Source organism: Pocillopora verrucosa, chromosome 12 (genome assembly GCF_036669915.1).
Source record: "Pocillopora verrucosa isolate sample1 chromosome 12, ASM3666991v2, whole genome shotgun sequence".
In the NCBI taxonomy this organism is placed as follows: Eukaryota; Metazoa; Cnidaria; class Anthozoa; order Scleractinia; family Pocilloporidae; genus Pocillopora; species Pocillopora verrucosa.
Window position 1 is genome coordinate 12,558,517 of NC_089323.1, and position 15,035 is coordinate 12,573,551.

A 15,035-nucleotide genomic window follows, 5' to 3' on the forward strand; every position below is an offset into this window, starting at 1 on the left:
TAACCTTCTCGGGCATCTATGAGTCGAGTCTTATAACTAACGCATGTGCATTTTACTATTAACAAGCATTTTCGCCGAGAACTTGCCTCCGAGGCTACCGAGGTAGGCTGATGGCAAAATATCAGATCTTATTATTCGCAAATCTTATTATTCGTCATCTAAATCTTTTTTTTTTCTAATTTCACATTCATTGAGTTCATCTCACTTAACTTTATCCCACTCTATCCTCTCCATCCCGCTCTTGCCTAAGCTAATCTTGATATTATTCGCGCGTTAAGGACTCGAAATCCTAATGACGGAAGATTGGAGCTGCTCACGGTCCACTTTCTAATGCTCGATAGATTCTTTAATGCAGTGATAGCCGTGTATCCCCTTTACCGGCGTTTTACTCTCAAGATCTTATCAGAAATTCTCCTTACTGGCTGCCATTCAATCATTATGGTGTTATTTTGGGGAATTTTTTATTGGATCCTGCTATAAATAACTCCCTTATTTATGTTTCTCGATATTCTCAACAATTGTCTGCTCGATATTGTGTTGATGCTTTGAGAAGAAGTTCTGCCTTGAAACGACTTGAAGGTGGCAGCAGCACGTTTACGTAATGGATCATAAATTCAAGGACTTTATTCTGGCAGCAATTCAACCTGCAAAGGCGATCCGACCGATAGGTTAAATCCAATAAACATGACAATTAAAATTTATCGAAGATTACTTTAACTGTCTCAATTTCTCTCAATACGAAAGAGGCTAGTCCATAAAAAGCGAAAACGTAGTGTTTCTGCGCATTTATAAACTAAACTATTGGCTTTGTATTTTAGAGATTTTTAATTGAGAGGGAAACGAATAAAAAACATTAACTTAGTGTCTCGGACTTTTCCTTCACAGACTGATAGCTAAGTAGTTTAATGATCAGTCGCCATGCAGTTTCATCAGATGTTAGAACAGTGCACAGACAAATAAGGTCCAAAGTAAGTCCGTTTCCTGGTCGTACCGCGACCGAAATCAAATGTTAATCCTTCTTTATCCAGGGTTTCACTGATAATTCGTAGAGATTACAAATAGCGTTTTTCGTTCGTATCTATCCTAGTTTGGGACACATATGTTTCTTCTTTTGTAATGTTTTGTTTTGGTTTGGTTTTATTTGTATCAGCAAGATATGCAATATAAAGTACTTGTGAAGTTGTTTACTAATTTGTGATAAGATTAGGTTCCCAACTTACACCTCCAAACCTTTACAGTCTTAAATGCTTGTCGATCGTGCGCAGGAAGCTTCACTGGAAAATATGGAAATGAATAACCATTGTAAGCTTAGAAATCCTCGAGTATAATAGGTTTGCAACCTATTGGGTTACCATGGCAACACTTTCGCATGAACAACAGTCTTTATTTCTCCACGCGTTAAAACTCACATGTCTTAAGTTACATATTTTGATTTAATCTTAAATCGTTTTATTGATAGCTCTAAGAAGATGAAGCTTTAAAAACCATCATAAAAAGCAAAAACTGTAAAATTAAGTAAAAACATAAAATATTATGAGCTCCAGCCAGTAACTTAGAACGTTCCATAGGTATAAATCTTTCTGAATTAATCTTGATGTGATGAAAATATTCTTTTCTAAAATCGCAGTTGATCAACTATATATGGTTAAGTCTATGATTTCGTCATTTCTTCTAATCTGTATATTCTAAGCATTTTAAAATCTAGAATTAAATGGCTTTGAAAAAAATACACGTCGTATATCTTGTCATGGAAATTACTTCTTAACGTTTCAAAATAGCATCGATTGGTCCGTATAAATTTCTTTGTCGGATGTTAGAAAAGTGAATTCACAGATATTTTGGTTTAATTTCGACAGCAAGCAAACTGATTTTTTTAATCATAGCGTTTTCAAATAAAAAATGAATAGTAGGTAAAAAAGGATCAACATCACCATGCATGCAAATGCCACTCGATCATTAATCTGCCAACCACAATTGTATTAAAAGCGAATTTGACCGTTCTGAAGACGCAGAAATCACTATTTATATGAACACTTTACCGCCAGAAAGTTTTAAAAAAATCCGCTTGTCTAATTTTCATTTCAGTTGATGTGGGGGCGCTGCCCTCAGGACTGTTTTGATCCAATTGATCCCAATGGATATTGGCCAAGGTTTTATTTCGACAATGCGGATAAATTCCATTGAGATTCGACCAAACAGCGCAATCACTACTGCTGCCATACCACCAACCTCCGCCTCTTTTTAGAGTACAATTAGCAGCATCTCTATCCCAGGTACCAAAAATGAAATCTTTGTGAGGATTGAGGGAATCAGAGGAAACAGTTGCATCTGCTTTAAAAAAAAAGAAAATTCCATAATATTAGGATCATGATCACTTTTGACACCTCAAACTCGATAACTACTATTATCGAAATACAAAAATATCGGGCAAAATTATGAATACTAAAATTTTATGATTTTGCTAAAGCCGAGTTCAATGACTCTTCTATTTCAAGCAATCTCGAGAGCAAACTGACCACGGAGGAGCGTGGACTCAACTAGGTATAGGCAAGATGAACAGCAAAACACAGTCAAGCGGGTATACGCTAAAACAAACCATTATTTGCATGTTACGTGAAGTTAGGGGAAGGGATTGAATTAAAAAATCAGTTTTCATTAGGATTCAAGTTTTCACTGACTTGTATTTTCAATTTACTAAATTTGAAGCGGGCAAACAACAGTTTAAGAAGCCTCTCTGAAGAAGCCAATAACCTAACCCTAAGCAAAACCCCTTAAGCTTTGGTACGAATGGGGCAGTAGACGTCGATAAGGAAGTAATACATAAAGATCGAACGATGAATGTGTAAAAAGACTGTTTACTTACTTGTCATATTGCCAATGTACAGCCGATAGTCAGCCGTCCCGTTTCCAATCCCAAACCATTCATACTCAGCGTGAACAGTTTGGCGCGTAGTCACCCCCAGATCTACTCGAAGCATGTTCTTTGTCTTATTTTGTGTCAGACGGTTTATCTTGTCCAGTCCGAGCCAAAATTCACCGAGCAAGTTACCGAAGCCATGCTTGTAGTCATTCCAGGTGCGATTAAAATCAACGGAGCCATCCATTCTCTTCTGGAAGACTGTCCATCCCCCACCGGAAGTAGTGTGGTCACAATAGACATTAAAGGCACCTGAGCCATCTGGGTCGATTGTGTAAACACCGCTGATCCTTTGACCGGAATGGTAGAGCTCAGCACAGTTCTTAGCTGTCGATAAAGTACAAGGGAATAACAGTTGATATTCTCTTGAAAAATAAAAATAAAAATTGAAATAAATAAATAATAGTAAAGGTAGTAACACACATAAACGAAGAGGAAATGTGCTTACGTCTTGCCAATGTTTTGTTCTCCATGAGAATTTTAATCTCAAATCGAACTTGGGTGACTTCCCTCATTATTTCTTCCAAACAGACGGCAGTGTTCTTTTGGCAATCTATCGGGAATGCCCGCGTTGATGGTAGAATTTGATAAGTCACTGAAAGTGCCAGAAAAACCAGAGCAGATCCTGAAAGAAAGAAATCACATCATGTCCCTTCCCTAACCAAAAACAACGACTTACGGTCTGCACTCTTTTTCATACTTAGCTAGCAAAATATGGAACTCTCTCCCAGACACTTACAAAACATTAAATTTTCTAGAATTCAAGCAGGAGATCCTCAGATATGAAGCTTTTCCACAGTAGATCTACAAGTTATATTCCCTCTGCATGCATAATGTTGTTTATTGTTTATAAATATTGGAATTGTAAGATAGCATATTTTTATTTTATTTTAGCTTATTTTCTCGAAGATATTAGCTGTACAGCTACACTGTGAATTTCGAGCGTCAATAGAGTATATGTATGTATGTATGTATGTAGGAAACCTTTTGCTGTTGCTTCTTACTTCCTGAAATCATCACTTGAAATTCGCTCGGTAATATATTAAAAAAAAACAACAACAACAACAACAACAACGCGAGTAATACATGTATATATAAATTCTTTCATCATATAAAAAAGTTTTAGGACATGATAGTATCTTAGGGACGGACCGTTAGATTTTTGAAAAACATCGTGCAATTGGCAAAAGTCCCTTCGCCCCCCCTCCTGCATCAAAAATCTAATGGTCCGTTTACATGCGAGACAATTTAGCTGGTAAAAACAAGTATTTACGTCCTTTTTTGTATTTTTCTATGCTTCCCTCGCTCCCAAAGAGGATTCGTACAGATATGAGTGTCGTACCGCGTTTACATTATACAGTTACAAAAGGTTGTCCGGAATAAGTGTTTCTTCTGGAATTAAAATCTCAGTAAACTCATTCAGAAATGACTCGTTTTGAATAATTTTACTCTGGTCTCAAGCGGTAACCAGGACGAACTTGTTCTTGAACAAAACTTATTCCGATATCATGTAAAAGGCCCCTAAGAGTTTTTATTCCTATAGCTTCAGGCAGAATACAGTGAATTCCAATAGCGCTGAAGCAACAACCCGTTTTTAACTGCTACGCTGCCACTGAAACATCGATTAGTGACCACTAAAAGCACATATTCTGATATTGTCAATTCAACATAAACAATAAATCTACAAACAGGATAAATATTCATTTGTGTTGGTAGTAATTATATTAATTATTGCATGACTAGCTTATAATATAAATAAGGTAGGGGAAAACACTACGTAAAACCTGGGCTCCTGGCAAAAAGTAATAACCAAGGGTAGTATAATAATCGAAATAGCTTATCATTAAAAAAAACAAGGTAAGAGTGTTGTGTTAGATTTACGCAAATAAACGGTGGCAACTAGTAGGCGCACCATGTATATTTCATAGTCGCTAGCAGTTAAATTTTTCCGGACTTTGAGTCCGTCTCACGATGGAACAACACAAATACACAAAGAAAATTTTTACAGTAACTTTATAACCATCCTTTTATCTTTTAAAAGCTAGAAGCTCAGTAGATTCTGTCACGTCGGTCATTGTTAAAACTGTCTTTGTTTTGACGCTACTTTTCGACATAGAGGAGTATGTCGGACAGAAATATTCACCAAAAAATACATGTTTCGTTGCCAGCTTCAATAATGACAGGGACTTAAGTTTAGATGATAAAACAAAGGATTATGTTAACAGAAATAACGGAGGTTAAGTAAACTGTCTGTCACGTCGGTCATTGTTAAAACTGTCTTTGTTTTGACGCTACTTTTCGACATAGAGGAAGTATGTCGGACAGAAATATTCACCAAAAAATACATGTTTCGTTGCCAGCTTCAATAATGACAGGGACTTAAGTTTAGATGATAAAACAAAGGATTATGTTAACAGAAATAACGGAGGTTAAGTAAACTGTCTGTCACGTCGGTCATTGTTAAAACTGTCTTTGTTTTGACGCTACTTTTCGACATAGAGGAAGTATGTCGGACAGAAATATTCACCAAAAAATACATGTTTCGTTGCCAGCTTCAATAACGACAGGGACGTAAGTTTAGATGATAAAACAAAGGATTATGTTAACAGAAATAACGGAGGTTAAGTAAATTCGTTACATGAGGTCACCCAACTCGGGTAAGGTGAAAATTTGCATATTTTAGCGGTCGAAGGAAAACAATCATTTCTCGAAAACTAAAATATATTTTTACAAAAAAACTACACCACAATTATTCGGACATATTGGGTTACAAAATATGAAGGTAGGAGTGTAAGAAAATTTTGGGTGACTTGCCGTTGTACGTTTGTCTCATGTATGTTGACATTAGCTCTTAAGAGATTAAGAGGTTGCACGTCACTGTTTTGACGTCGTCTCCGATCTTTCGCAAGACTTGACTAAAAATCTCACGTAACAAATAGTAAGTCATTTGGGAAAATTTGCCAATTTTTATTTTGTCTTTAGCCATCATAATTCCTCCGAGCCCGAGGAAAAAAAATAAAAAGAGAAAAGCTAACTTCATCGCTTTGCCCGCCCTGATAAACGTGAGCTGGATGATATCGTCGAGGGAACTCAGCTGAACTGTCTCAAGTTTGCGGAACCTTTTTTATTCTTCTCCTTTAACTCTTCTAGAATTAGGTTGCGGCTATGTAAACACTGATGGAATTTTTTATTGCCTAATTGTCCAGAAAAAGGCCTTATATGTTTCACGATCTCAGAAGCTTTTCTTTGTAAAATTATCCACCGGCAATCGTATCGAGAAGAATATCCATCCATTCAAGCTAAGAAATGGAAAGTGTTCTGCTATGTACGAATAACGCATGCATCTTCCACTGTATGACTAAAACTTGATTTATTTGCACACGTGCCCCTCTCCAATTTCACCATATATCAGGTTATTATCCGGTGATGTGAAAACACAGTCACTGCGGGTGATTGCTTAACAAATTCAGTTAGGTTGCTGAATACGAAATTAAAAGTAACAGATGATTTACAATAGGTTATTTGTCTTGACCTTGGCGCCATAAAACTGATAGGGTTTCTACGATGTCTTCCGTTGAATTGTTCTTAAGGGAAACTTACACCTCGGCCTTTTTTATTTTTATCTATGATATACGACATGGCATAATCGTGTAATGGTGCAGAGGAGTATAAAATGAATTTAATTGCGATGATAGTCAGAACACAGTGACATCATCAGTCAATCATCAATTAACGCGATCGATTGGTAGATATATCGAACAATTTTTGAGGTCGGATATTTCCATATCCGACATAAAGATATAACAAGTTCTCGTCGCAAGTAATTTTATAACAGAGCTAGTAAACAAATAAACAAATTGTAATCAAATTCAAATGCGCGAGCATGCGTTATAATCCTATTTTGCACGTTTCTAACGTTAGCCATCAAATGCCTTTTCCATTTTCCTCCGCGACTTATTGCAAAGTTCTCGTCTAGCTTAGTTGCGAATTTTTAGCTTTCCGAGATGCATTTTCCCTTTCCATACTGATTAAGAAATACCTTTATGAACTCTAAATGATAAACATATTTATGGAAGAAAATGTACAATTTAAGGAAGTGCATCATCATACAATCCGCCATGAATTACAACTTAAGAAGCCGATATGTATTTCCTCTTAAAAGCATGGCCCAACGATTTTCTAAAGAAATTTCCCATGCAGTATGGTCAAAGTTTACGGCTGAACTAAACAGGCTAAGTGGACAACACAAAGCAGTTGTTTGAAAAAGCCTGAATTGTACTCAAGCGCATGCGAATTCAACAGCAGTCCTTTCAGAGTTAAAAAAATAAAAAAATAAATAAAAATAAAAAGGAATCTGGTTTATTTCACAAATCGCAAACGTGTTGTCGTTTTTAACAGTGAGAGCTTTCGCTCTGAATTCGAAGTCGTGTCACATTTATCCTTACTTACTGAATGAACTCTCATGGAATGTGAGAGCGAATTGAGATGTTTGGTTAAGTTGTTACTGGCAGCTGACTTTTACCTTCAAAACTTCAGCTAATAATGACTATGACTGTAATGAAAAAGCCGAAAAACGAGAAACCGAATTGATACCACTGCTAGCCTGTTCTAAGCCATATCACCGATTTCAGTCTCTGCGGGTCAAAAGACGAAGTTGACCTAATATATTTATATAGTTAAGTATACTTATATAGTTAAGTGTACTTATATAGTTAATTGCACTAACGAAGAGGCCAACTCTTGACTGTTCTGAACGAGTTTAATGCACGACGTTTCGGCTGTTCGGCCTTCTTCAGATTAAAAAAAAAAACATATATATATATATATATATATATATATATATATTTATTGTGGAAGGAAAAAGACAAATAAACTACAAGTTCATCCCTACAGACCTGTTTCGTGGTTACCCACTCATCAGGGGATTTAATGAGAATAATCTTTACCATCGCTTACGTAGAATTTAATTTAATTTTTGCAGCGCGAAATTTAACAGTTTAGTTGTTGCGTAGGTGGGCTTTGTTTCTGTGGCGGCAGGAAGACACGAGTTCATTACATTTGTTTAGTGTTGATAGTTCGGGTCGGCAGATGATTGGGAATTTTAAATTTGTAAACTTGTAGTTTATTTGTCTTTTTCCTCCCACAATATATACATCGCTCTACTCCGATGTATTGAGTACTGTTTTACGAGTCAAAATTTTACGCTTTATATATATATTTGCCCTCCAAGAGACTTACATTCACCGAACTTATGTCCATATCATCGCACAAAACTTATCATCTTTATCAAACATTCGAAATAATATTTTGTATGGCCAGACCAGCTTTCTGCTGGTTTTGATCGGATCCAAATTTTAAACTGAATTTACATTACTGTTCAGATGTTGATGAAATAGCGCAATTTCTCCTGTTTCGAAACATGATTGTTTCACAGCGCGTGGTGAATGAACTACAGTATCTATATTGCCACATGTAAAGATCAATAACTGTCATCGTAATGATTTTACTTTTCACAAAGGGGTTAATTTCATTGAACAATGTGAGTTCAACTTTATTTTGAGAGGGAAACATTTGTATGATGGAAACTCGTCTATTGCTTTTTAGAATAAATTAAAATTACTCGGGAATTGGTTTAAAACATAGATTACAATCGATTGCTTCAACAATGGTGCTCGAAGGTTTCCGTAGGGTCAACTAAAATGGACTTTAACCTTTCTGGTTGAAGTACGTGTAGCAAGTATTAGTTCAAGAACATAAAGATGAGAAAGAAATCTTCACGAACAGTAGTAGGTTTGGATTTAGTGTCGGTTTTGTCAATCGAGTCTGTGTTGTGTGAAAATAGGTTTTTTGCCTTCACAAATAAACGGACAGACATTTTCCGCCTACGCATTGTGCATTTAAGTTTTTGCTGGTAACCCAGACTTCAATCCAACGACTTTCTATGCCTCGTTTGACCAGTTGTAAACACATGATGCAACGAATCTTTCCACTCTTGTTGATTCCCTTAAAAAGCGTCCTTCTGGGTGGTATTTTAGAAAACTTATAGACAAAGGCTTTAGTTTGTCAGCGTGTTACCCGATGCATGAGATTCTCACCCTGAGAAAGAGCAACCTGGACTTATCGTTTCTTCTGTGGTTAATTTCACTTAGAGACTCGTTTTTTTTAAAGACAGATCAACGGCAATACTAATTTCATGGCCAATGGGTGACCAAAGACCTTCCATTTAAGGTGCTTAACGCTCGCTTTTTCAGCAGAAATGGTGGAAGAAAATTCTCATATGTAACCTCAACAAACCACTCCCAAACAAAAATAAATGCTTTATCAAGGCAGTGTTCTTTTGAATAAAGATAGATTTAAATGACTGAAACATTCTTTTTGAAAATCTTAGATCCGAACTGATTATATTTGTTGGTATATTTTTCAATTTACTTAACCCTTGATCAAGGCAGAAGCGAATTTAGAACTGAAATATTTCCAATTACAAGATTGCACAAGCCGAACGAGTTTGGAAATTGAATTGCACGGTTATAGGGTATCACCAACGTGAAAGTTCGACCAGCATCGAAATAAATTCCGAAACGTTTGAACGCGACTTCTTTTCCATGCAACGCCATTGATCATTTACACTAGGCTTTTCGAGAGTTTTTTTTGTATTGCAAGATGAGTGTTGGATATAAACCACTTGGGGTAGTTGTTGGTAGAACTCTGATCCCCTTCAAGTAAAAAAAATTGTTTTATGAAAAGTCGAATTTTCGGATAAGTAAGAGCTGGATCTAAGCACCATAAGTTTCTAGCTTCTCATCACTTACCTATTCCTTGTTGAATGCCTCTCATGATAATTCTATAGGTGATGCACCACGCTGCCTAAACGTAATATTTAAAGAGAAATTGAGAACTTTACCGAGGATATGGTAGCAAGGTTTCATAAAGACTAAAGACTATCTGCAACTGAGTTATTAGTTATCTGAGTGCATGCGCATATGTTTTATGCACAGAAATCGTGATAGGGTAAAGAACCTCTGTTCTCGCTGAGACAGCTCCAATGGAATTGATTACATCGAGAATCGTCATCAAGAACTTCAAGTGAATGAAAACGCCCACTGAGGTCTCTATCTGCCCACTGAGTTTTAAATTACCTGAGTGTATGCGTATATGTTTTATGCACAGAAATCGTAATTGGATAAAGTACTTCTGTTATCGCTGAGACAGCTCTAATGGAATTAATTATATCGAGAATTTTGGTCAAGTTGGAAATGACACCGACATGTTTTATGGGCCAACTTTTGTCTGAGGAGGCGCGAGTTCATAAGAATTGTACTAGTTAATATTCCATATACCGGATTGTAAAGTGGTAAACCATGATTCTTGTTCGATATGTTAGAGTCATTGCATAAGCTATGAATATTACAATGGAATTAGATTCCTTCTATTACGGTACGTGATTTGAAATGGGAAGGAGCGATATCACCGTCACATCGATTTCAGTGGATCCCAATAAATCCTATAAACGGGGTAACTTTCTAAGAAACTGCGTTTGTCGGAGAGTATCGGAAGGTAATTTGGTATCATCATCTAAGTTGATTACCTAGAAAATCCTGTTTGTCATCATCTCTCATAGAAACTTTAATGGCAGCACCACCCCAAGGTGGTTCTACAGTTTGAATTGCAAAAGTTTAATTATGATCCACCGTTTGACCGTTGGTTGTTAAACGGCAAAAAAAAATAAAAGAAGATTGAAAATGCCATTAGGCGCAATAGTCGACTAATCGTAACAGTAAGTCGTAAAAAAAAAGTTTTTGCGGCCTGTCTACGGTGTCTCATTTGGAAAGTTTCAAATCTTAGAATGTCATTTGTCTTGCCTTGTGGCCGATGCGGTTACGACACCGAGAACAAAGATATTTGGCTCTGGTCCCAAAGAGCCCAACTCCCCCTACGGGGAGTTCTTTACAGAGGATGAGTTGACAAACAGTTAATAGTTTTAGAATTTATTTAATTTCAACCTCGTTCTGTTACATGCGACCATATTTTGCCAGTCGCCAGCCCAAACAACACAATGTTTTGATTGCGCACGTGTTCTCCTCAAATGACGTAGCTGACTGTAATTTTATTCGGCGTAATGAAAACAAGACCACAGATAAAAAGTGCGATAAAAACAGTCATTCAAAACGCTATACATTCTGTAAATTACTTAAACAGCGTGTCTCCACGTATTCGCCATGAAGCAAATGCTGTAAGCTCTTTGATGATATCTTTGGTTTTAGAGAGATGTCCTCCGTCGATTTGTTTTGAAAGAAACCTTATGCCTTTTCCCTCAATTATTAATTAGCTTTGATATAGCGAGAGTGGATATCTTGTGACGATATGTCATGGCTTACTGAGATTCTTATGGAGCAGCGTATAAAATGAGTTTGACTTCATTTATTGTCAGACGGCCAAGCAGTCGCATCATCAATCACTCACTAACTCACCCACTCACCCACTCACCCACTCACCCACTCACCCACTCACCCACTCACCCACTCACCCACTCACCCACTCACCCACTCACCCACTCACCCACTCACCCACTCACCCACTCACCCACTCGCCCACTCATCCCCTCACTTACACATAAACATCACATTTGTGACCTTTTAGGGAAATTGGCCGGCGGATTTCTGTCCGTATTATAGGAAATACAATAAAATTTTTCTGATACGATACAGCTGCAAGCAAACGAGATATACCTGTCTTACACAGCATTTTGACCCAAAAAAATATTAGGTATATATTTTATTCACATTATTAGGTTCCATTTCTCATTCAGAGCTGAGGTTGACCTCAAATGCTACCTTTAGTTTTGAATGGATACGTTTTTGGTTTTGTTATTTTATCAGACGATAACATGTCGATGTCTTCTCTGTTCGGAAGTTTCGACAAGTTCATTATTAGCTGATGTTTAATCAAACACAGTCTGCAGACTTTGGATACAAAAATTACTGTATATTTACCCAATGGTGAAGTGGCTGAATTCTACTTCTGTTCTAAAAATAAATACAAATAAACCATCCAAAGTCAAAACAAAAGAAAAAAACAAGACAAAACAAAATAAAAATCATCTGTTTTTAAGCCACGTGAACTTAAACTACTCATGACCAAAGACAAAACTTGTGGTATTTTATTGAAATCCATTATTCAGTGACATTAAAAAACTGTGAAGATTTCAGCTGACCGTTGAAAGGGTCGTTTGGACTTTGGCCAAACGCGTGAAAAAATGCATCAGGACTATGTTAAAATGTTTTTTTTGATCGCAATAGTTTCCACGGGAGTCAGAGTATTTGCTAATCCAGGCAGAAATATTTGCAGCGGATACCAGGTAAAGGAAAAAAAGAGGAACAGCCCGTTTTCTCAGCTGGCATAAAGGTGTTAAGCCACTTAAGTTCCTAAGCAAAGATATTTATCGGATAAATATTTCGTTGAATTAGAAACATCGCGAAAGTAAGGAAAAATAGGTCTACTCTGTGAATAACTTGAAAATATCGTCAAATTACGTGGGCGGAGCTTTGAACATCACCATTAAGATACCTACGCTCGTGCATTTGTTTCATAATTTAGAAAATTAACATGATTTTTAGGAACCCTCTAAATCCCTACGATTTATATTTGATACTCTCAGGATGCTTGAAAGAACTTATTATTGAAAATTCTGCAAAAAAAATCTAACCGCAAGGCATTTATGCCATTGAAGTCCGCACTTGGACCGAGGAGGTCGCCGTGGCGTATTGTGTAATGATTACTGCAATGTGATTTGGATTGAGCTATTCAATATAATACTATCACGCAGAAAAATTGCTGACGTGTGTCTCTCTTTAACTTTGTTGGCGATGCACACAAAAAAATCTGGCATGTCATTAAAATAAATTTGTCATAAAGAGTTTAGCTAGTGGATAATTCGTTCTTCACTTTGTTAATCAGTTGAGTATGATTTAATCTTTGGTTTATATTGAGAATACATTTTATGTATGAATTCGAATTCCGACGTTATTTAGTTTTAAGCCGACGGGGTGAGTTTCCGACTTGTGACAGCCTCGTCTAACTTCTTTAGGTGGACGTGCTTACTTTGTGTATTGACCTTGCTTTAGACCCACACGAAAGTTCATGTTTTGGCTGACGCAGTCAGAGGTTGATTCTGTTGAACGGTAGCATTATGATGAAATACTTCATTGTTCATTTCGGAAGTCTCGTGAAATTTGTTTGGTTTTGTGTTACAGCAAAAAAATGTCATCTCCCAGGGTCAGCTGGCTGGCATGCCGACCCATATCTGTCAGTAATGACTATTAAAGCTCTTCCTTCATAGCTTACTTAGGAGAGTAGAGAGAAGAAAGAGGAAAGCCGACTAGCAGAATGTAAACAGTGTGCAGAAGAGTAGAGTCAAACTTTTTTGGTTGAAGAAGTGAGAATCAAAGTGTAAGGGCCATAGAGATGAACAAAAGAGTTACACAGAATGAAATAAGCTTGAATGTTAATAGAATTGTGTACTAGATCCAGAGAACCGAGTAGTCAAAGCGCCTATGACAAGAATCCTTTCTTTTTTGCGTAAATATTTAGCTTATCATGGGCACAAACCAACTACAATAGACAAAAGACAATTAAAGAAACTTAAAACTCGGTTTTTTCGGGCCCTGAAGTGCTCTTATTTTGTCTTAAAAGTGTCTCATGCACCGGTAACGAATTAGCGGGTGATGACGTGGAAAACTGTGAAAACTCTCAATTGACACCTACAAATCTCTCACATCTCTCTTTTTGTATCAGTCGGAGTTGAAATACTCTTTAAATAATGTCCATAGCGATGCATAGCTACATTCAAAAAGCCCTACCGAAAGTTGTGATACATCGTACTCAAGTAGTAGAGAAGAAATGGAAGCTGCGAGTACGGTTCAGCCCTACGAAGGAGAACCGCGCGCATCAAACGAATATTTCGATGAAGACTGACAAAAGACGGTTTCTCGCCTACGGTGTTCCGGACAAAATTCCCATTACTAAATATTTAGTTTGTTGCGTTTGTGTTTTGTTTTCTTTGGCGAAATGTATGTTAAGAATGGGTATCTGTGTTTGTTTCTGTTGCCATAATATTTTATTCCATCGCACTATGCGCGGCAAAGGTTCCCCTCGGTCAGTAGTCTCGTTGCTGTAGAGAAACTCCTTTAGTAAACCAAAAGCTAACTTTTGACGAATGAATCAGCCGTATCACGAGACACGGTAATTTTTCACCGAGAAGTCATCGAGCAGTTTCACTGCAAGTTGCTTCTTTCTTCAGAGATTGCAAAGGCAGAGGCTATCTTCGCGATTGTCGAGCCGGCCAAACCGAGCGGAAAACGAGTGATTTTATGGTCATCGGATTCAATTTAATCTCAAATGGGGATTTTAATAGAGAAAAAACTTGTTTAGTTTAAGTGCAGCCTTGCCATAAGACCCACACCGCTCAAATAAAACTGACATCATTATTGTAAATGATTATTTCGTATGCGGCGACTTTCACAAAGGACTTGGATTCGCTCCCATCTAATTCAATAGATTTGAGTTTTTTATTTGTCTCGTTGCAGTGCTGTTATCGCAATGACCTTGTTATTGTTACCATTTTTAATTTGTTGAGGGCAGGGGGAATTGATAGCTCGTAGGATGGATTTTCGGAAATCTAGGTTAGAATAATACACGGCCCCTTGGAGCTTGTGTTTATGCCAGTATCCGCCAGAGGTTTTGCGCTGTTCGCACGACAGGATATCGGTCAGGAAAGGGCTTGAACTTCACTACAAATGATGCATACTGTTATCAATTGGTAGGATTTTCACTGAATAAGAAAAGCGCAAATGTAGTCACATAGAAAGACATGGAGTACAAGTACATCTCAAGCGCGTGGAATAAACAACAACGAGAAGCGCACCATTCTTCGCTTGCGAAATGTCAGCTGAAAAGAATGTGGAACATTCGTGTTAGGTGTGGGGACAGGCCACTTGATCAGCATTCTTTTAAGCTGAATTCTTTGGTTATCTTCCCCTGATTTAGCTAGTGCTTTATGTTCGTAACAGGCGTCTTCAAAGCTGGTGCGGAGCATGAGGCCGACGACATGGAATAGTAAAAT

General features: G+C 37.2%; 1 protein-coding gene across 1 annotated transcript; it reads right to left on the reverse strand.

Annotated features, from left to right (window-relative positions):
* Positions 1-2,035: 2,035 nt before the first annotated feature.
* On the reverse strand, positions 2,036-9,847 carry LOC131787751 (angiopoietin-related protein 7-like). Its single transcript, XM_059104823.2, has 4 exons — positions 9,727-9,847; positions 3,366-3,542; positions 2,864-3,244; positions 2,036-2,331 (listed from the first exon to the last, which is right to left on the reverse strand). Exons 1-4 carry the CDS (start codon positions 9,749-9,751, stop codon positions 2,036-2,038), a joined length of 879 nt encoding a protein of 292 aa, XP_058960806.2. The 5' UTR covers positions 9,752-9,847.
* Between the last annotated feature and the right edge of the window lie 5,188 nt (positions 9,848-15,035).

Bases quoted from the DNA above. Each gene is read 5' to 3' on its own strand.
- LOC131787751 (XM_059104823.2), bottom strand. From the start codon at position 9,751: ATGAGAGGCATTCAACAAGGAATAG. The intron at 3,245-3,365 runs GTAAGCACATTT...CTTTATCGACAG, and splicing joins GAACAAAACATTGGCAAGAC to CTAAGAACTGTGCTGAGCTC. The intron at 2,332-2,863 runs GTAAGTAAACAG...TTTTTTTTAAAG, and splicing joins GTACATTGGCAATATGACAA to CAGATGCAACTGTTTCCTCT.